Here is a 23,993-nt window from a genome sequence, read left to right as displayed (position 1 = left end):
CTAACTGGACCTCAGCTGGTAGGGTGTGTGTGGGTGTGTGTGTGTGTGTGTGTGTGTGTGTGTGTGTGTGTGTGGGTGTGTGAGAGAGAGAGAGAGAGAGAGAGAGAGAGAGAGAGAGAGAAAGAGAAGGGGGAAAAGGGGGCGTTGGTTCCAGACTCACATTTTATTGCGTAGTGACTAGAGAGGAATAAGAAAGTTAGCTTCTCTTTCATCTCCAGTTTTTAAACATGGGAGAAATAACCTTACTGGTATATCCTGGGTCATAAGCCCACCCTGGGTATAACTGTGGACAAAGGAGAGCGATCAAAAAAGGCATAATCTGAGCACACACCCAACCCCGTGGCCAGGGGATGAGTCTGTTACCAGAGGAACAACACAGATGCTGGGCAGACTATACCAGAGCCACTTCAAAATGCAAGCAAACTCTACACACCATCGGGAAGCACTTAATGTATGTATATCCTAAAAGAATGTAAGATAAAAGCAAAAAAATACATATTAACACATGAAGTCTGGGGTAGTCCATTTTTATAGATAAATGATTGGCTTGACAAGGAGTAAAATCAGAATTCACTTAGGTAAACATTTGTTCCTTCATGAAAAACGGTATCTGTTCTTTGGTAAGATAAAAAGAAAAGCAACAACTTGATTAGAAGCAGTAAAGTATGTGAACTATTTATTGTTGGTCTTTCCACCCAATCTCTAGTATATTATTCCCATGACTGGTCACATCATTCTCAAACAAGAAAAAGGACAATCACAGCGATCTGTAACAGTTTAAATTATTTACACTATTTCTTAATGTGTTTAATATCCATGGCACTCTTTAATCAAGAATATAAAGTCATCTACTTAGGTTTTGCCACTCAAAGTTGGGAACATTCTTAGAATCACATTATCCTAAAGTAATGGACTGGAATGATAAGTAACTAAGTCTGCAAATATAGCAACCATCAATAACATACATTTTTCCAAAATATAATTCTAACAGATATGTATTATTCTCTGGACCTCACAAATTCCATAAGAGTCCATTTTTTTTTTTTTTTTAAGATTTTATTTGACAGAGAGACACACAGCAAGAGAGGGAACACAAGCAGGGGGAGTGGGAGAGGGAGAAGCAGGCTTCCCGCTCAGCAGGGAGCCCGATGCGGGGCTCGATCCCAGGATCCTGGGATCATGACCTGAGCCGAAGGCAGCCGCTTAACAACTGAGCTACCCAGGTGCCCCAGAAGAGTCCTTTTTATCAGTACTGGGAAAATGTGCTTTCAATCCTGCAGCCAACCAGTTAAGACTATTTTAGATAGAGAGTGTGATACCAAAAAAGCCTCTCTCCTCCCTCTAATACATGACACAATCGTAGTTGTACCTGAAGAAAAAGTGAGTTTAAATGATAACTGTCACCTAAAAATATGCATAAATTCCTATATCTGGTGCCAGAGCAATGATATATTGCGCTGTATATGTGTCTACCTCTATCTGGAGGACAGCTGTCTGACCTGTCTTTAGGGTGCCTGGACTTTTCTCCCATTTGATACCCAGGATGCTTAGTATATCCCCTGGGGCAACTGGGTGGTGAGGAGGACACCTCTGAAGACAAGTTCCTTACAAAAACTACTCCATCATGTTTCTTTCTTTTTTCTTCTTAAAGATTTTATTTATTTGTCAGAGAGAGACACAGCGAGAGAGGGAACACAAGCAGGGGGAGTGTGAGAGGGAGAAGCAGGCTTCCCGCTGAGCGGGGAGCCCGATGTGGGGCTCGATCCCAGGACCCTGGGATCATGACCTGAGCCGAAGGCAGAACCTTAACGACTGAGCCACCCAGGTGCCCCCATCATGTTTATTTTCTAATAATAAAAGTTCACTGCTCTTCAAATCTGGACTTGCTCATCAGTTTTTCCTCTATTTGGATAAAGCTGAATTAAAAGTACTTTATTCAAGGAAGTAGCCTGGGCAGAAGAAAGAACAGTGTTCTGTAGTAAAGGGCATTCAATATTTAAAAACTTTTCTGAACAGAAATAACAAAGCCTGAAAAGAAAGAATTTAAATTCTGTTGTCATTGTGACTGGATTCATGATAAATTATCCCACAGCCCCTTGTGGCGTAAGAGGAGGTCTTGTGCAAGTAGCCCACTGGGCCTCAATAACATAGAGAAAGCCTCTTAGGGACCCCTCTGGATACACAGAAATACTGCATTATTTTAAAATGAGAAAACTGACTAGATCAATTAGGTTTACAACCCCCTTCTCAGAATAAACCTTAGTCTTTGGCAAAGCACAGATGGTTGGTTTATAAAGGCAACTTCTTTGTGGGACGTCAGCACCAATAAACCCTACACTCCTTGGTCTCTCCCATGAACCACTTACTTCTCCCATACGGAGATGTTCCTGTTTGCCTTATTGAGCACCTATTTAGTTATAGAAAGTGTGGGAGGAGAAGGGGTGTTTTAGGGAAACAAGATACAATCACAAAATCAGAGGCTCCAAAAGAAAAGTCAGGGGAGGCCAAAAGAAAAACATAATCATTAAGACAGCATTTCTCCTACTCAAAATTCATGTATCATTCAGGACCAGTACAATGCTGCCTTGGGCATACTCTGGGTGGAGTTATTTTTCTCCCTCATTCTTCAATGAAAGTCTTCCTAAGGGCCCATCTTGGTACAATTTAGTGTACCTATCACAAATGATAAAGATAAATCCAATGTGAGCACCAACTGTAAAGATAAGCCTTCTCAGCACTTATAAAACAAAGATAATCATTTATATTTTTTTTGTCTTTCACTAAAATGTCATAGCACACTTGAGAGAACAAAGTCTATATGGCTGCATGCAGTGTAAAATGCTTGAAGAAAACTAGTCAAAAACTGCTCATGAGATACACAATTATGATTACTGATATCCTTTCAATGAACTATGTGATTAAAATGAAAAACACACAGCCTAGGACAAATGTCTATTCCACATTTCAAGTTGTGATCTGTCGCATTGGCATGAGTTTTGGTGAAACCTGGTAAAAGAAAGAGAGGAAAAAAATGACCAAATTGTAAAAACAAACAAACAAACAAACAAAACTAATGGTATAAACATCTCCAGACTTGAATGATGTTGGTACCAAACAGGCTTACCATGGACCTCACCTAGTTTCCTCATTATTTTCCATTCTAAACCAACAAGACAGAAAACTCTTTTCTGTTTACATTTTGTGTATTTAGTAATTCTCAACCTTCTTGCACATGATAGCTCCTAAATTAAGGATCATTAAGACTTGCAACAGAGAGGGGGTGGAGGAAGAGCAGACAGAGACAATAGAGGGTTCAGATAACCAAGCTCTCTACTGAATCGATCACTGAGCTCTGAGACTGATGCCTCTGAGACTACTCAAAACAGAGACACAGAGTAAGGCTCAAGTCTCACAATGGTCAAAATAAGTCTAGTCAATTCACACTTTTGTTAAGAGACAATGTAGTCTTTGGATTAACTGGATACATATTAACGCAGGTAAGTATGATCAACGACAAATTTTATCCGAAATTTCATAATGAGAAATGGAAATGATCTAAAGGCAGTAAAAAGATTCCAAGTCATCTTAAAAAAGGAGGTAAGAGCATTAAAAATATTAAAAATTGACCATAATTATGTTCAATGTACAGAATTCCCTAGGACATGCATTCCCTAGAAGTCGTGAAGCAGAGAAAAATGAGGACAGCTCTACCTTTAACGGTAGAGCTGGCAGAAGAAGAAACCTAACCAAAATTTAAGTGGTTTGGCTTAATTTTGACTGATCTTTCAGAGTGTAATGCCAGGTCCAGATGTCTTCATTCAATCTGGCAAATATGCATTGAGTCCTAGTAAGTAACAGTGCCCACAGAAAGCACAGTAGGGCATACTGAAATCTAGATGACTTTTTGAGCCCCTCAAGAATGAACCGATGGAAGTGGGCCTAGCTCTCATTTTGCCTTCCAGAATAAACAGTTCATATTTTGTTAAATTAATGAACAAATGAATGAATCAAAGATTAAATAAGCTTCAAAGAACTAGAAAAAAGGTTTTAATACAGGTTAAGACAGTATTAAAAATAGAAGGAGTAGGCAATTATTTGGCTTTGATGAGGTTAAATATTTTTAGTTCATTTTTAAATTGTTTCTGTATTAACTCTTCATAATGTGAAGAGTTAATGCCCCCTTTTCCATTTTTCTACTAAAAGAATGACATGATCAGAATAAAAAGGATCAGTATGGCTTCGTATATAGCTTAAAATAAATGACAGCTCATTCAGACTTGCCAGTTCCAAGAGCAGATATATAATAATAGACAAAATAATAGACATATAATAAATAGAAAAAATCACAGCCCACATGTGCATAGATCTTCAACTCTACTGAAAAGAATAAAAGACATATGGGCTCTGTGTATTTAGAAAGTGTGTCTCACAAACAATCCATTTTCTTTTTTTAAACAACAGAGCATCTGTAGAAATAATTTAATGAAATAAAACTTTGTTGGGGGGTGGGGAAAGATCACATTCAATAGAGGATTTGTAGCATTTCCTTTAAAAGGAAACTGGACACCTTAATTTTATAAACTAAACATATGATCATTTTCCTTGGCATATCGACCCTGTTTGGGGCTCTAACTATCATTTATATCTTCAATATGGACTCTGACTTCTATGAAAAAAGAAAAAGCTTTATGCAGATTGACCTGGCCTATTTTTGTAATGAAAAACATCTACTAAACTACTATTTTTCATCCTATTCTCTCACAGTCTCATCAACATCTTAAGCCCATGCAAGCTGAAGCAGATTATCCTGCCAAGGTGATCTACAGGGTGATATAAGATTATATGATTTAAGTGTAGAAGATAAGCCAACTATTTGTTTTCCCAGTCCACTGAAATCCCAACTGTATACTGTTTAATTCTGGTATAATGCCAGTTCATAATAGATATTGAGTATACATTTATTCAACTTAGCAAAGAATATCTACAGTTGGCTTCTTTCAGATTTCACTGCAAACATATAAAAAAGCAGTATTCTTATTTAATTTTTGCCACTGGTGGTTTAGGTGTATTCCTGCCTGGAGAATAAGACCAAGGCCCTTGGGAGTAGGAACTATACCAATTTGTTCTATTTTATTCACATTTCATAACTCAATATGGGACACAACTGGATGTTTAATAAATAGTCACGGATGACTAATGACCTCTGGAAGTTTATTTTACCACATGATGTTCAAATAGGGACTCAAATTTTAAAAAAATTTTAATTAAAAAATAAAAACAGAAGGAAATATTCTGTTTCAAAAAGGGCCCACAGACATATATGGTAAAGAAAAAACTATTTTATGTAACATAAGCATGCATCAGAAAAGAAAGAAATGAATATAACTGTTTGAATTAACTACTCAGTGGAAAAAGAGACTTTGGAGATAATGCAATTTAAGTGGTGGGATTTCTCCTTTTCTTTCTACCTCGGCCCGTCAAGTAACTGGCAGTAACACATGGAGTGATATACAGAAATCTGACATTTTCATTAGCTGGTCAGAGCTTTCATATGAGAAAATGTTAGCCAACACATTTTCAAAATTATTCTGACCTATGTTTTTACCCTTTCTTATTATGCAACAACCTGGCTGTCTGACTATTCCCTTCTAGAATGCGTATTTCCAGATGTACAGTGAAGACTGAGTGGGCCTTTTCTCAAGAAGAAATTTTGACTAACTTACATGAAGTCACATATAGAGTAAAATGCTACCTATGCAGTAATAACCACATGGAATAGCTTCTAGAGTATGACATGAAATACCTTCTGAACGATCAAGAAATGTTATCCTCAATGTGCTTTTATGACTACATGTATTTTATTGATAACCCAGCTATTAAACAGAACATGTTATTAATTAGAGCATTCCAGTCCCTAGAATTACAGAAAAATAATCTGCTATATGTGATTTCATTTGTCAGGGTCTAAAGGGATGCCATTGATCACCAGATCCTCAAAAGTGAGTTCTTTTGTTGAGATGGTTCAGTTGCTACCACACCTTTTCATTTTTGGACAACATTAACATACAAATTAATATTTTATCTCAACACCCTAATTTGGAGGGAACAAGATCGATCACATGTTAATGTCAAAAGAGAAGGAGGAGTGATATGCTAATAAAACAAAAACCACAGAGGTATTTTTCAGTGCACTGAGACATGGAAACTAGCACTTAAAAAAAAAGGGCAAAAACAGTAAAACTCCACCTTTTTCATCCTGACTTACCTACATGAAAGAAAAAAAAAATAGATAAGGGTCCTTTCTTTGCATATTCTCTTTTGTAGCAAAGAACTGAACATGATGTGGATCTCAAAATTGTTACCTGATAAAGAGGTTAACTTATCCACATAGGGTAAAAATACAAAGAAGAGCTGATACACAAGAAGAATTGTTTGCTTTTATCACTAGAATTGATAAAAGCAAATATACTAAATAGTTAAAGGTTATTGAAAAGCTAATTAAAGATGTGCTTTTTGTGCGAGGTACTGCTGACAGGCTTCTTTTTTCCAAAGGGAAATCCAAAAAAGGTTAATAGACAAAGACCCTCATATAGTACCAGAAACAGTTCTATGTGGATAATGAATTATGCAGCAAAATTGTTTTTACAGGAATTTGTTATGCACCAATAGGTACCAGCCAAGAGGTAGTACCTAAGAAAGAAGTCTATGAAATATATGCATGACTTATTGAATAAGTTTTGTTAAATTGCTTTCTCTAGGATGGGTAGCTTCAAATTTCTTCCCATTATAAATATATTTCATTTTAACTAGATCCCTTCTTAAAAAGGTGAGAGGCACATTCTTTTCCTTCAGTTCTTCAGAGACATTTCCCCTTTACTTTTTTTTATTTAGATTTTTTTTTTTTTTTTTTTTTTTTTATTTGACAAAGAGAAACACAGCGAGAGAAGGAACACAAGCAGGGGGAATGGGAGAGGGAGAAGCAGGCTTCCCGCCGAACAGGGAGCCTGATGCGGGGCTCGATCCCAGGACTCTGGGATCATGACCCGAGCCGAAGGCAGATGCCCAACAACTGAGCCACCCAGGCGCCCCTCCCCTTTACTTTTGATTAATTTCCAATGGACTGAGCCATCCTCTCAACTCCCATTAGGTAGGTGATCGGTGATTCATTAACAAGCACTTAACATTAAAGGATGATTATTTATATTACAGTACTATTCTCCTTCTTTTAAAAAAGAGATTTGTGGGTTTCTTAAATGTATACTCCCCTGATGTTTATGTCCTTTATAAGTCTCAGTTTTTATGCACCGGGTTTTTCTTTAAATGCAGGATACACCTATTTTGTGACTAACTCAGTGTCAGAGCTCATCATTCTAATATGTTCCATGGATGGAATTACCAGGCATCAAAGTTAATCAAAGAGAAAGCCATAAATCATAGCTGGGTTTAAAACAAGGCAGTATCATTTCTCCGTGTGTGGCTCACATTTTTGAGTCAATTTAGTCTAGCCACAGCTGACAGGTAACCAAGAACAAAGGACTGTTAGGGACTTTACAGAAAGTAGCTTAGAGTTCAAGCTCCACCTTCTGCTTCCAGCCACTTCTGGGGGTTCCTCCCCCTCCTGCTTCTGACTCCTGAGCCAAAAGCTGGCCGTGAGTCAGAGCCTGCTCCTGCTCCCACCTGCTCTCATCTGAAGGCACCCTCCCTTTTCACTCCTGTTCTCTGTAAAGGTCAACTCCAAAAATGATCACAAATTAATGGTTCATGTCCTGTAAACACCCATTAATCAAGCTCATGATATAGGACAAGTGGCTGGATTTGTTCACAGAAACACTTACTGCAAAATCACACCCAGTGCTCTTTTTTATGTCATCCACGGTCAGGCCTTCCCAGAGTTCAATCAGAGTCAGTCCTTTCTTGTTGTCCACATCAAATACAGCCTGTCAGAATCAAGAAAACAACAATGACAATTTCTATCACGGTAATTATTTTATAACATGAAACAGAAATAACCTCTCAAGTTCTTAAAGGAGAGACAAGACCCAGGACAAAAGACTCCGAAAATCAGCAATGAGAAAATGTCAACTCTAACGATTACCTTTTGGTGAGAATAAATGCCAGCTCCCTAATCGGCAATTAGCTATGGAGCACTGTTGATGCCAGAAAATAAATGAGTGTTGACTACTGATGGCACTTGCCACCTTTGTAACCAGTTGTTTTTTTTTAAACTACTTTCCTTTAGTTAGGTCTAACACTTCTGGGTCAAAATTTCAATTAGATGAATAATGATGATTTGAAGAGAGAAAGGAATGCAGAAAAGTAGGGAGGGAGGAGAAATTTGGAAGGTGAATGCACAAGGACGGTAGGGAAAGCGGATCAACGCTGCTGGGTAAAAAATTACAAGAAATAAAAGAAGGCAGGCATTCAGAAGTGCCTACAAGTAACTATAAAGGGATCGTAGTCCTGATCCTGAAAGACCCCCAGGTAAGCATTAAAACTTTCCCTCTAAGTCCTGTGAAGACACACAGGTGCGAGAGGATAGCATGAGAATCTCCCTCTGATACGCACTCAAATGAAGATGCTTGTGCTTGGGACAAGCATGAGAAGGCTAACCTCCCACTCTAAACATTCCTTTACAACACTGGTTGGTAACACCAGGTGATGGTAGTGCCAAATGGTATAGTGTGACCTCAACATGTTGTATCTGATTTAGGACACCTGCTGTTACAACTGGCAATATGACAACCTGAGTGGAAGGGACCGACAAAGTCATTTAATATAACCTCCCACTCAGGAAAACATTCTTCTGAGATGGTCACTGGGGCTCTGCCGGGAAGCTTCAGCGTCAGGAGGCTCACTTGGCTCATGGCAGATTAGGCTGTCTATGGATAGGACACTCTAACCATAAGAGCCCCAAACTGCTTCCCTCTGTCACTCGCTGGGTCTACAAGTTGTCCTCCAGAGCAACGACACTTTTCCCACTCTCAGCTTCCACAGCTAGTTTCCTTTTACCCAGACTTACGTTTCCTATATCCCTCCCGTCCTCCAGATTTACCTTGCATTCAACTATTATTCGCAGGCTGATCTTGATTTTCAGCTAGCTTGGAAATCAAACCTTAAACTGCCATTTTAAATACACTCCGGCTTAGAAGGCTAATATGAAGAACAGCCACATGTAAAGGAAAAGAATCCTGGCTCTCAAGCTGAACTGGAATGCCAGCTCTGCAACATGCTAGCTAAGCGGTCTTTGGTGAACCTGTCTTTGCATGTATACGTGGATATCAAAAAACCCCACTTCCCAAGATTGTTATACAGGACAAATAAAATAAACATACTCTGAGCACCTGGCATCATGCCTAAGACACAGCAGGGGCACCATACCTCCAAGTTCTTTCCCTTTAATAGCTTAACTTATTGTCACCTGTGTGTGAACTCAAAGACCCGAAATGCTTGTTTCCAGTTAACTGATTTTTTTTCCCCATGAGCAAAACATTAAGAGGACCAGTGATACCTGCATTCTCTGATAAATTCACAGATAACCTGGTGGAGGAAATGTTCTGGCAAACTTCCTTTTTGTTTGCACAAAAAATATTCCTAAAAAAAACTTTTTTCAGCAGAAATATGTGTTTTGAGAGGAAAGAAAATGGTCATTTAGGAATGTCTGTATGCTGCATTAGATTATTTAATTCCAAAATGACAACTTAAAGATGTTTTTAAGTGGATACTTTTGCTTTGCAGAAAATGTGTCAAGCATTATTCATACTGATTTTCTTTCCCCTGCAAAAATGGAACTATAAATTTATCAAAATGGAACAAATAAAAAACTCCAGATTGTGTTATTAAGAATAGGCAGGGAAGGGATCTGAGGAGAAGATAACTGTGATACCATGAATATAAGGCTTCAGTGATCAGGGTGAGAAGATCTATGGCAAACTGACTTACTGCTTTTAAAAACTTTTAACACCTTTATCAAACCCTAATTAGCTCTCAAGGTCATATACTAGAAAGCCAAGCATCTATTATTAAAATGAAGGAAATTTACTTTTGAAATATTTAGGAAGATTTTCATTTAGCAGTATAAACAAAACCTTGATAAAAACGGGAGACTACATTACAGACAAAGCAGTTAATCATACCCAGCTGCTGGCAAGGAAAGCATCTTTCGCAATCTCATTCTAGCAGCACGGAACTAGGAAATCAGGGTCAAAACATCCCCAAAGCCTCTTTCAAATGGCAAACCAATGGAATTTTCCTTAGAAGTTGAAAATGGAATTCTAGTCCCGTATCTGCCATGGCAGGGCTGAACACATTCATTGCCCTTAATGGCACTGCATTCTCATTCACTCTTTCAAAAGAGATGTATTGAGTACCTACTATATCTAGAGCACAGGGGTAAACATGCACCATTCCCTTCCCTGAGGTTCCACAGCTGCCTTTCACTTTGCCCATTTTTTGCTGTCATCTCCAGTAAAGGCTCCAATTACCGCCATATGCTAATGACTTCCACAAGTTTAGTCCAATCCTGACTTCCCTCTGAGCTCCAGATCCACATCTCTAATTGTTTATCAGAAATCTCTGACTGGAGGGGCGCCTGGGTGGCTCAGTCGGTTAAGCGTCTGCCTTCTGCTCAGATCCTGATCTCAGGGTCCTGGGATCCAGCCCAGCGTAGTCATCGCATCAGGTTCCCCGCTCGGCAGGGAATCTGCTTCTCCCTCTGCACCCCACCCCCACTGCCGTTCATGCACTCTCTGTCTCTCAAATAAATAAAATCTTAAAAAAAAAATCTCTGACCGGATGTTCAGGATGTTACCATATTCAGGAATATCAAACTGAGTGTGTCCAAACTGAACCCATTCTTTTCCTACCTCCCACTGCTCCTTCCCGTCTCCTCCTACAGTCTAGGCTTCATTAGGAACTCTGAGGAAGCACCTCTGCTTTAGCAGTCATATCCACTGCGTCATCTAGCTAGGTTGAGTCCATCTGGGCCTCTCAAATCCGTCCTTCTGTCCCGTGGACCTGATATTTCTGGCCTACATCACCGCAGGAGTCTTCTAACTGGACTGTCTCATCTCTTCTCCCCCGACTCTGCATAAAAGCTACGTTGTTTTTTTAAAATGCAAATCTAATCAATCTAAAATCATTGAAGGGCTCCCAACTACCTTCCAGATAAAACCCAAATTTCTTAACAAGGCATTCACAGTCATTCATTCATTCATTTTTAAGAGAGAAAGCAAGTGTGTGTGTGCACATGCACAGACGAGTAGGGGTGGGGGGACGGACAGAGAGAGAGGGAAGAGTATCTCAAAGCAGGCTCCACACTCAGGGAGGAGCCCTACCGGGGGCTCCATCTCACAGCCCTGAGATCATGACCTGAACAGAAATCAAGAGTTGGAGGTTCAACTGACAGAGCCACCCAGGCACCCCCACATTCCTTTATGACTTAGCCCTTCACTGTCTTTCCAACTGTAGTCTTTGGAGTCTGGTCCTGCCCTCACTCTAAACTGTTCCACTGGCAGGTCCTTGGGTAGGCAGCTTATTTTATAATTCCACCATGACTCTGCCTATTTTCTTTCCTTTGCGTAGAAGGGCCTCTTTGGTCTTATTCTCACTTGTACACCCCTACTTACCTTTCAAGACTCATCACTCATCTATCAACTTTCTCATCAAGAGAAGTGCAGTACATTTATTCAACAAGCATTCACTGTGTATGGGCAAATACCATGCAGAGTCCTGGATAAACAGTAATGAGTGAGACAGGCAGAGTTCAGAGGTTATTTCAATACAGTGGTCAGTGTTGAGTTAGGGTATATACTAGGATTCAGAGAAGCACCCAGAAGACTTGTGGAGAGGTAGGGAAGATTTGCCTGAGAAGGAAACATAGAGCTGAGACATAAAAAAAATGAGTGGGTATTAGCCAGATGAAAATGGTGGGAAGAGTATTCCAGGGAGAGAAACAGGATGTGCAAAGTCCCAGAAGAACACGGGGGGGGGGGTGCGGAAGACAACATAATTCACAGCATTTCAATGCAGCTGAAGTGGGGAGAATATAAAGGTGGAAAGAGAAACAGAGACTGGAGGAGAAAAGGTAGAATCTGTGAAATGCCTTGCAAAACACAAAAAGTTTATATTTGGAATGCTTGGGTGGTGTAGTCAATTAAGCATCCGACTCTTGGTTTCGGCTCAGGTTGAGATCTCAGGGTCGTGAGATCGAGCCCTGCATCAGGCTCTGCATTCAGTGTAGAGCCTGCTGAAGTTTCTTTCTCCCTCTCCCTCTGCCCCTCCCTCCCCACCTGCTCTCTAAAAATAAATAAATAAATCTTAAAAACAAAAAGAAAGAAAGGTTTGTATTTGATACCATTAGAAGCTTTCCTGACATCTCCCCAGGCTGTTAGGCAGCCTCTCTCTACGTTCCTAACTCACCATCCAGCATGTATCACTACCATGGTCTTTATCACATGTATTACTCTAACTGTGGGTCCTGCTGGAGCCTGGGTGTCTAGCCCTCCTGAATGTGCTCCCTTGGGGCAGGGACTGTTCTCCTCTTTTCTGTAACACACTATTGGGAATAATACTCTAGTTCAGACAAAATGCTCACAAAATGCTTATTAAATGAATAAATGTATAAAACAATAATGTGGACGGGAAGAAAGGATATACAAGTTTTTAAAAATGGCAGTAAAGTTAAATAATATGTTCTATCATAAGGAAATGTAGGTGTAAGATAACAGGTGCCAAAAGGAATGGTGCATCCTTTGAAGGATGAAGCCATGAGTGCTGAGATTACAAAAATGGAAACTGCATTAGGCTTAAAGGATGGAGAGGATTTGGGGAGGCAGAGTCACGTGGAAGGTCTTGCAGGTAAGAGCACTGAGCTGGTAAGAGCAAGGACAGAGTGTGCATGGCCCAGGGAGAGGGCTTACTTAGAAGACAAAGATCAAGGGGGAAATGCTGCTGGAATTATCCTTCCAAGGTCTACCACTTTCTTAAAGAAAACAGGATCGAGGACCGCTTTGTCTTTATTTTCAAAGTAATGGATTCTTTTCAATAAGCCCTGTCACCACAGTTTTGGAGGGGTTCAAGAAGTGGTAAGACTCAGGGAATAAATGGTGAAATAAAATATTCTGCCCTTTTATCCAACCTCTATTCTCTACAAGTCATCTTAATGGAATTCTGCATAAACGGTCCTAGGGGAAGGCACCATTTAGAACAGAATGCTGTTTAAAATGTGGCTTTGTAAGGTATTATGAACCTCCCCCTCACAGGGCTGCTTTAGGGTGCTTACCACACTCAGTGAGGGGCAGCAAACCAGGTTAATAGCAGGATGCCATCCCTACAGCTCTCAGCAAAAGGAAGAGCATCCAAACAAACCAACCCTGATACAGGTAATTTTGTTTTTTGCTTTCACCAAGATATTGAATCAAAACGACACCCTCCTAGCTCACTTCTGAGATTTACGTCATTCTAACATTCTAGGTTCAAATCTGGGTCAGAAAAATGACTATAGACAACTGTCATTGAGGCTGCTCTCAGATCTAAGCAGTTTCCAGTTGTACCATTAACCAACATTTTCCATCTAAGAAAAAATCTAGAGAAGCATGAAAGTGGCTGGTGTGTTCTGAAGTCCACTTTATAAAAGAGAGCTGAAAGCATGCAAGAACCATAGAATAAATTGCTTGGCTCACTATGGGACTTTTCCTGCAATCTGAACCCAAAGGATTAAAACCCAATTTTGGCTGACTTTCCCAAAATGAAATCCAATAATTTGCACTTGTGATTTGGGAAAGCAAAGAAGAAAGGTAGGAATATTCTTAACTTTATATATATCATCTATCTTAGACATCTTAACAGTCCAAGTAAAAGGATGAATAAAACTTTTCTTTGATTATACACACTGTCAAAGTTACCAAGGACAGCAGTTCAAGTCTGTATATGCGTATTTTCAGAGAGTTGCACGTTAAGAATTCTACATTTAGAAACATTAAATTGATGAATTTTCCTATTCAGTCTACCCACGGACTAAACTGATCTTATAACTACCAACACAACAGTTTTAGAGGGTAACAAAAAAAATTCTAAAAATGCTTATAAATAAAAAAAGGGGTGATAGGCATTAGAGGGAATAAAAACAGGCACCGTACCTTTTCAGTAATGATGCGGTTAACACATTGCTTTCCAGTCAGTGGCAATGTACATTTCTCCATGATTTTATGTACATTTCCCTGTTTTAAAGAAGGAACATCAAAAAGAGTAGTTAGGGACCAATTCTTGTTTAGAAGTAGAATAACGATAGGACAAACAGGAACCATCAGAGAAATTGTCCCTTAGGTACAGGCTGTTTTAAAATGTTTGCACAGTCACACTTTTGCTTTCTTTCTGGAGACAGTTTCTGTCCCTGAAATAATTTAGGGAGAATACCAAATGAATAGCCAAAGTCATAAATTATTTAGGTGGGAAACACCTTGCCACAAATTGGACTTCTCAATTCTCAGTCCTCATATCCTGTAATGAGAAATTTCACTTCTAGTGTCCTGCTTATTTTTCTCTTTCAGGGAACGGTCTCCTTGACAAACATGAGCTATTATTCACCAAGGATAGGAAGCATACATAAAACAAAATGTCTAATACCCTTTTTTAAATTAATTTTGTTTGTTAGAGAAGTAAAACATACATAAATACAGCAGTGCCTAGCCTCCCCTCCTTACTTTTAGACCTGTTCTCAACAGGAATCCATTTTATTTTACTTTTCTTAGCATTTTCTATCTCTACACATTTTTCCTGTTACCACTTCGTTTTTAAATATTGTGTTTACCATGCTATTTATTTCTTGATTAATCCATTTTAGACTCTATCTACTAACTTTTTTTAAAACAGCATCTTTTTTTTTTTTTTAAGATTTTATTTATTTTTCATGAAAGACAGAGAGAGAGAGAGGCAGAGGGAGAAGCAGGGAGCCCAATGTGGGACTCGATCCCAGGACCCTGGGATCATGACCTGAGCTGAAGGCAGACGCTTAACCATCTGAGCCACCCAGGTGCCCATCTATCTACTAACTTCTTATTATGGCACATGAAGACTTAACTGTCTTACAAAACCCATTCTCCTTCATCATCTGCAGTTCTTCAGTAGAGCTGTCATAATTCGTAGTTAACTCCGTGGTTAGAATGTACATTGTTCTGCCTAAATGACCATGTAAAACTGTTCACTGCAGGGCCAGGCAGTGTAGTACACCCTGATTATATTCATATTCTCATACGGCTATTTGCGCTTTTCCTAGGGTTTGTCTGAGCCTCAGTTTGCTTATTAGTAAAATGTGTGAGCTGGCCGAAATTCATATTTTTTCAAAGCTTCTTTTAGCTACTGTACCCTTTCTTCAAACATAAAATAAAAAGGGATTAAGACTAGAAAGCAGGTGGGGCGCCTGAGTGGCTCAGTCGTTAAGCGTCTGCCTTCGGCTCAGGTCATGATCCCAGGGTCCTGGGATGGAGCCCCGCATCGCAGCGGGCTCCCTGCTCGGTGGGAAGCCTGCTTCTCCCTCTCCCACTCCCCCTGCTTGTGTTCCCTCTCTCCCTGTGTCTCTCTCTGTCAAATAAACAAATAAAATCTTAAAAAAAAAAAAAAAAGAGCAGAAAGTAGGTGGGGGTTAGGCAAAGTCAGTAAAGAGGAGTGGGAGGTACCGGCTTCCAGTTACAGAATGAGTAAGTCATGGCAAGAGAGGACACAGCATAAGGAATAGAAGGAATACAGTCAATGATACTGTACTAGCCATGTATCAATGTTTCAGGACAGATGGCAGCTACACCTCTGGGGAGCACAGCATAATGTACAAACTTGTTGAATCACTATGCTATACACCTGAAACTAACATAACATTGTGTATCAACTATACTCAAAAAAAAAAAAAAGGTGGAAAGCAGGTTTTGCCCCCTTCTCCCCCATCCTCCAACCCCCATCCCTACATCCCAGGTGTAGAGGTGGCCTCTGGGACATGTATGGAACACAGCTGAAACATTAGCTCTGATTATGATTATGATTAAGCTTCTTTCTAAGTATCAAGCAACAGGAGCCTAAATTAATATTTCCCTCGAGGGTGAAGGCTATCCCATCATATTCTAAATCTTCTATTAAAAAATGGCAAAATGCTTCTATTGCTTCTTTTTGGATCTAAAAACACCACACATGATGTCATGTGCATTACCCAAGTATTTTCTGAATAAATGAATGGGGGAGGAAAATGGGAATTTTCCTGGGAAAATTCTACTGGGAATCCCAGATGGATTTCAAAAAGACAAACTCTATTACTTTAATTTAATCAAAATGAGTGTGAAATACATATAAAATGGATAGACATTACACCTTTAATAACAAGTTATATGCTTCTGGATCTTACTGTATAAGAACATTTATAATTGTAGAAATAAAACCTCATTTTCACTTCATTTCTAATGCTCTATTTTCCTTTCCAGTTTCAAAGAAAGTTTGCATGTGTCAGAGAAGCTTAATTAAAGAGCTGAAATTAATGATGAATATTCAAGCTTGTACAGTTGTCAGGTCTCCTTACATTTAATATAACTCAAATAAGGCATGTCACAATGAATTCCGGGCCTGCCTGGGAACAAAGTGAACAATCTGTGGGCCTCTGAAGAACATTTTTTGCAGGGAGCTCTTACTTTGTTCTCATTATTTGAGCAAGATCTGCGTCTGGTGTGAAAGAAACAACTTGGATTTTAATGAACAACCAACTCCGTTTTAGGAGGAATCAGGAATTTCAACAGACAGAACTGTGAGCTCCCAGAAGAGACCTTTTCTAGACTATTTGCTATATAAACAGTACAGTGTATAGTTAAGAGTGTGGGCTGGAGCCAAAGAACCCGGGGGGGAAAGGCTGGCTCTGCTCCACGCTGGCTGTGCAAAGTGTGTGGGCCTCTGCCCCACCCCCATCAGCCTTACCCCATGGGGTTCTTGCAAAATGAGATCAAGTGTCCAGCACTCAACAAGTGCTCTATAACTGTTAGCTACTATTGTTTATACAAAACATATTTAACATTTCTACCATCTACCGGGGAATTCTTTAGGAGCTCTATATGAAGTTAGACATGTAATTGTGCAGAAAATGGTCTAACCACAATTCCTGAGACCGCAGAACTAATGAAACCACATATGGCTGGCCTAGGAAACTGCCAAGTGCCTTCTTGCAGTGAGAACAATGTCACTAGAGGACTCCATTCACATTTAGCTTTAAGACACAACACAGATCAAGGAAAGAGAAAAAATGAGAGGTAAAAAGACAAAAGAATGTCACAATTTCAATATTCAACAACAGGTTAGCTATGAAGCCAAAATAGGACTAACTCCCCCTTTAGCGCTCTATTCTAACCATGCCGGGCTGAGCCTTACAATGTGGTATAGCAGGAGCACAGATTAATGACTCACAAAGGAGGAACAAGCGCCTGGGTGGCTCCATCGTTAAGCATCTGCCTTCGGCTCAGCTCATGATCCGAGGGTCCTGGGATCGAGTCCCACATAGGGCTCCCTGCTCAATGGGAAGCCTGCTTCTCCCCCTCCCACTCCCCCTGCTTGTGTTCCCTCTCCCGCTATATCTCTGTCAAATAAATAAATAAATAAAATCTTTAAAAAAAAATAAAAAAATAATAAATCCTAAAAAAGAGATGGCAGGGTAGTGTGGTAGCAAAGAACGCTGTGTTAAGAGTCCAAAGACCCATTTATTTTTCTCTTGCATCTGCCTTTGAACGGTCACCTGGTCCCTTCAATTTCCTGTACCGCGGTTCCCCCTACAATGGCCTTGTCTACCTTACCTGATCACTGTAGAAATCGCACAAAATGCAGTAGTAGGAGGGGTGGAATCTACACACAAATATTTAGGGTCAGTGGGGTGTGGTTCATCCTGATCATTTTGCTTCCTTCTGTCTTTCCCCATAAAGAAATGCCACAAAAGGTAGAGGAATGGATACAAAGTGCAGTATTAAAAATGCTCTGACTAGCCTCAGGGGCTCCTGATTTCACTATGCCCTTATATTTGCTAACTTCATCATAACCTTGATGAAGAGCTAAATCTCTTTCTTCCATCTGCTTCTCCAGTCTTTCTGCTTCCCCCTTGGTCACTTACAGGTTTTATGTAAAGACCTGGGAAGTCACGTTTTCTTTTTAATGATTTAGGGACTCAGTACTTCCTATTACTTGCTTCATGGTGATCTCTCTTTAATTCTTTAGATACTTGTGTGAAATCCTGCATCTAAATTCTTCAGTAACAAACAGCTCTGGTTAAATGATAATAAATCCCCCTTGTTATCATGGTGGTAAGCTTCATGTTATCACAATGGACTTAATCCCAAACAACAAGCTCTCTTTTTCACAACGTGATGATTTTTGCATTTGATATCAGCATTTTATTCCCCTGAGGCAACGGAGCGTGCATGTAATAAGGTTTTGCTTTAAATAAAACGCCATTTTATGCCCATCTTTTCTGTTAGGTGCTTTTTAAATGTGGCTGCAACATATTTCTTCTTTCAGGAAACTTCTTTGGGAAAGCCCTAATGATCAAATACAGAGAAGGCAAATTCTGCTCCTTAAGGGACCAAGTCTTAAAGCCTTTGTTCATGCTACTTGAACCACACACCACCACAGACTCCATCACCCCACATTTAAATGGTAACACCCTCCCTATTCTTCAGGACTGGCTGTCTGAATATTGTAATTCAGACTGAGGGAACTCCAACGGAGCTAGAGCTGTAGAGTACCACATGACTGAATATCTAAGGACCACCGGAGGCCGCTTTCTAGTCCCAAGGTATGTACTTGTACAGTCCCAACATCTCTGAACTCACTCGGAGAAGCACAGCTAGCAGAAGTATGTGATGGGGCTTACAAGACTTTGGGGAGATAAATAAAGGTACGATCAAAGGGAGAAGCAAAGACATCTCAAGGCGGCAGTATGAAACATACACATCTATAAGTCAAGAGAGAAGCTGGGTGAATTATGGTTATTCTACCTCTTCTGCCCACTCTCTCCTACAGCTTCAAGGCTTGCATTAACACACTGAAAAGGGGCTACATAAGCTGAATTTTACAAGAGAATATTCAATACTTCGTCTGGGGGCACAATGAAACCTAGGACAGATTTCTCTTTGGGTTTTTGCCAAAACATGATAAAAGAAGCCTGAATGTCACTGTCCCTTGTCTTTCCTTCTCCCCACTGGTCTCAATGCTTTCACCAAGTGAAAAAGCGTCCATATACATACACACAAAAACACACCTCCCAGGGAATGTCGTATTACAAAACACACTGACTGTCAAATCACTATGAAGATTGAAAAGAAACAGAAAAGAAACATGGGATTGGCTAACTAAGGAAAACCAGGATATGCGGGGTAAAAGGAAAAGGTGATATTACTCACACTGAGTTTATACTCATGGGGTATTTTTGGCCTTTACACAGTACCTATTTGGTAGGGATTCCAATAATCCACAAAGGACTTGAGGAGAAAGACTCAGCTAGCTCTGAAGTAGAGACAGTTGCTATTACAAAATGGTTTAATATGTGGATGTAATAACAGTTTGCGGTTACAGGCACATTCTCAATGGGAAGGCTAACCAAATGAGACAGTACATACAGCAAGGCATTTCCCTGAAAATAGTCTTCAGGGTTTTGAGATCTTAGAATAGATGGCCATTTTTCTTACATATAACACAAAAATCTTTATCATGGCCTTTTATTTTCTCTCTAAAGATTGCATCCTATGATCTCTAGCCTAAGGATGGTACAGCCCAGGCGTGAACAGGAGTGATTTTCTCTTTCCATTCATGGATTGCTGTGGTACATCAGAAAGCTTCTCTGTGAGTTAGTTTTCCTTTTAAGAACTGTGGATATTCAAAGCCTCAGAATTTAGAGTTATTTTCTTAATTAAATTTCTATAAGACATTTTAAAGAGCTTTATTGGTTGTTGGACTGTGTTCTGCTTGCTTTCTTTTCCATTATAAAATTTTTTTGGCAGGCATTTCCATCATTGATGGAGAAATAAAAAGGCAAAACCATGTAAGGATTTCTATATTTTAAAGGTAAATATTTTTTTCCCTAAACAGATCCTAGCCACAAAATAGTCTCATTAACAACTTATAAAATATTGACAAGCTTCTATGAATGAAAACAATTAAACCAGCTGAAACCATGTTAATCATAAATTATTCCAACAAAGAAATACTTTATTTACCTTGGGATACTTCTCAATGCTGCTGAAAATTATTCCAAGAATGTTTCCCAGGAAAGAATTTTTTAAAAAAATCTTTCACATTTGTTGGCCTTTGGTAACACATTTGGTCCAAAATAAATAGGACTAATAAACCTCATTTACTTTATATAATTCCTCTCCATATAAAGTAAAGACAATGTAAAACTGCATTCAAGATTTCTATAGGACACCTTTGCTATCAGATATAGATTAGACGTAATCAAAAACTTATTCATAAAGACTTACTCCCAATATCTTAATATAATTATGATTCTTTTCATCCTTTCAGAATCCAGACCTCCTACTGTAATAAAAATAAAATCTAAACCTGTTTTAGAAAGAGATCTTTCATTTATGTTCTCTAAAATAGGTACCCAAGCTTTGCTTGTTTCCAATAAATGACAACTATGACCGAATTTCTCTGCTTTTGTGTTCTGAAAGTTATACCCTTAGGAAATATTTCCAGTATACAATACTGAGAACAAAGCACTTTCTTTTATATTGTTAGTGGTAATGGTACCTGCCAGACAAAAAAGGTTATTAGAAAAAAATGGGGGCCCAAAGGCAGGATACATGGATTCTCAGCTTGCTTTTGTTCCTAATTTTGTACTTGACTTTTACCGGAATAATTAACCTCTATGGCATTGGGTTTGTTTTCCTTTGCAAAGTAAACAAGACCTACCTCACAAGAGTATTGTAATGATGAGATATGGAGGCAGTCATGAAACTGCTTCAAAAAAGTTAAAAGTGCTCTACATGTTCAAAGTCTCATTATTATTTGAAGAATTAATGAATTCAAAAGGTATTTATTGAGTCCTAATGGGTGTAAGACATGATTCGCTTCAGCTTTTACAATGGACAGATCCCCTGCCCTCACAGAACTTACATTCTATTGAAGAAGGCGATGACGGTCCATCAGAAGAGGGGGTACTTCTGTTTTACAGAATAGTTGGGGGAAAGCTCTTCTGACACTTTGAGCAGAGACCTGAGTGAACTGAGGGAGCAAGACAAGAAGGTATCTGAGGAAGAGCCTAGAGAAGAACAGGTATTTTTGCAGGTACCTGTCTCACCAAAGCAAGAAGAGTCTTAGGGGAAACTCAAAAAGGGAAAGTGATCATTCTGAAACCTGAAGCTTCCAGAAAAGGGCAGATTTGGGTGAAACACTGGTGCAGAGTTAGCTCTGATGAAGTTGCAGCCTGGTATGATATAATGAACACAAGCTTGAACAAACTGAATGAAGCCCCTAGCTCTATCACATACCTGAACAAGTTTCTTAACCTGCCCACATCGCAGTCTTACTTAAGAGGGTCACTGAGAAGCTAACAAGATTCAGTATGTACAATGCCAAGCACAAGCCCTTGTACCTCATAAAGACTCAAACTGTTACTACTTTCCTTCATTTTCTTGCCATTTTTAGAGGGCAGAAGAAGGACATGTTAAGAGATGAAAAGAAGCCTAAGAAAAAAGGTAGCTAGACACCAAAAAACTGCCTAGGAAGAAAAGAGTAAAAGTATCTTGTTTCTGTAAAAAGCTTTAATTAGGGATTTCTAATCAAAAGTTTGAAGAACCATTTCTTTTCCTGTTTCAGAAATTCTGACTGAGACAAAAGACTTTAAAAAAAAAGAGAGAGAGAGAGAGAGAGAGAAAGAATTTGCTAAATACAGGCCTAATGTTTTGAAAACGAATGCACAACAATAATCTAAAATGAGTTGGGCTTCAATGCTTATGCATCAACATTAAAGTAACAACAAAAAGGAAGTCAGAAAGAGTTTTCTCCAAATTAGACATTATGTTCCAGAAAATATTTGGATTTTATTTGCATGCTTGGCATCTTTTTGCCTTTGAAATGAAGTATCCTGGATGCTTTTGCAAGGCATCTCTCAGAAGTCACCTGTGTTGGTTTCATTTCTATTGTTTCATATTTATGCTCTACTGCTTACTTTCCACTGTTTACAAAACAATTTATGATATTTTCATATTTATTACAGTTTTCACAACAAAACCATTTCATGGCACACATCACTCTGTAACAGAACTCCCTCATGGGAAGCAAGACAGATGCAAACTCTCCCAGAATGCTGCATCTCTAAATAAAAACAGGGCAAGGGACGCCTGGGTGGCTCAGTCGGTTAAGCTTCCGACTCTTGATTTTGACTTGGGTCGTGATCTCAAGATCCTGAGATCAAGCCCCGTGTCAGGCTCCATGCTGGGCGTGGAGCCTGCATGAGACTCTCTCTGCCCCTCTGCCCCTCCCGGCAGCGCATGCTTTCTGTCTCTCAAAAAACAAACAAACAAAACAAACAAACAAAAAAAACCCAGGACAAATGAACTAACATTTCCATTCAAATTAGCAGGTCTCAAGGTGAGAACAGGTAGATTTTATGTTAAAACTAAGAATTATAAAAAATAAAGGGAAATGAACAAAGAGCGTAGACAATGAAGAGAGTACCACCCAGTATCAATTTTGCAAATCATCAGAAACCCACGGATTCAGGTCAGAAAGGCAATTAGCTCAGTTGGTTCAAAAACACTGAGTTGGGAACAAGGAACAACGTTATACTGACAGCTCTGTAGTTAGAAGACTGGACTTTGGAATCACAGACACCCAGTTCTAATCTCAGTTCCACTAGTTATACGACCTCACGCAAGGAACTTAACCTCTCTGAAGCTGTTTTAGAAACCATAAAAAATACCTGTATCAGGTTCATGGGCTTATACATGCAAATACACACAGAGTGCTTAGTATACTGTCAATAACAGTAAGCTCAATAAATGCTGTTATTTTGTAGGATGATGATACCATCATCATCATCATAACCATCATCATCACCACCACACCACCACCACCAAGTGTAAGCTCCACGATTTTTGTGGTTTGTCATTCCAAATAATAGAAGTACTTAATACATAATCAGCACTCAAAATAAAAGTATCTTACTTTTCAGAATAAGGACGCTTGCTATCACCAAGTCCACCATTTTCTCACCCTTCCCAAAATGGCACTTCACAGTCTTAGTAAGAGGCCATATTGTCCACTTGAAAATAACTGTTGTTGAAAGGCCATATTCTGTTGTTTTTCATTTTGCATGCAGAGAGTAGCCACTCTAATCATCTTTAAACCTGAATTGCAACATCTGCCCTGACATCTTTTCACTGAGTTTGAAGACATTATAGTTTTTACTTTTATTGTGTATGCAAATAATTAAAGAATACCCCACTGTTTCTTTCGCTCAAAGTTAAAGAACCACTTAGCTGAATGAGTATAAATAACTGCTTTTATTTGCAACCTTTCTCTCTAAAATATAAATGCTATCAATTTGGACGAGCCTGAGAAAACAATAAAAACCACAACTGATGACAGGATTTCGGCATACTGGGAATTTCCAAATGTAGCACACGTTACCTTTGCAGAATGCTCCATGGTGACCACCACTTTGGTCTTCGCACTGGACACTAGATCCATAGCCCCTCCCATTCCTTTCACCATCTTCCCCTGCAAAACAGAAATGGAAAAGAAGATGTAATTCTTGTTCACTTATTTTAGTACGGGGCAGAACAAAATTAACTGGCAAGAATAAGTCACTGGAATAATGAGTGAGGAAAACTCACTGACCCTTATTGCTTAGTATTAGAACCTTTACAATGTTAATATTCTGTTTCTCTATTATTCTATGATTGAAGGGTAAGTTCAGGACAAATACTATGATGTCACTTTTATTACACGTGGCTAACATTTTGTTGATGATATATGAG

General features: G+C 39.2%; 1 protein-coding gene across 2 annotated transcripts in view; it reads right to left on the bottom strand.

The window, feature by feature from the left end:
* Positions 1-515: 515 nt before the first annotated feature.
* Positions 516-23,993, bottom strand: part of OXCT1 (3-oxoacid CoA-transferase 1) — a 128,268-nt gene continuing 104,790 nt past the window's right edge. The window contains exons 12-15 of one of the 2 annotated variants that reach the window (XM_027606090.2): positions 23,644-23,733; positions 14,136-14,216; positions 7,836-7,937; positions 516-3,006 (exon numbers count right to left, since the gene is read on the bottom strand). In XM_027606090.2, coding sequence (XP_027461891.1) covers positions 2,965-3,006; positions 7,836-7,937; positions 14,136-14,216; positions 23,644-23,733 — 315 coding nt within the window. In that variant the 3' untranslated portion in view covers positions 516-2,964. The remainder of the gene's footprint in view (positions 3,007-7,835; positions 7,938-14,135; positions 14,217-23,643; positions 23,734-23,993) is intronic. The other variant, XM_027606089.2, reaches the window with a different exon arrangement.

This window comes from Zalophus californianus, chromosome 5 (genome assembly GCF_009762305.2).
Source record: "Zalophus californianus isolate mZalCal1 chromosome 5, mZalCal1.pri.v2, whole genome shotgun sequence".
Taxonomy (NCBI): domain Eukaryota; kingdom Metazoa; phylum Chordata; class Mammalia; order Carnivora; family Otariidae; genus Zalophus; species Zalophus californianus.
Note: the sequence above shows the minus strand (reverse complement) of the source record. Positions and strands in the feature narration are given on the sequence as shown.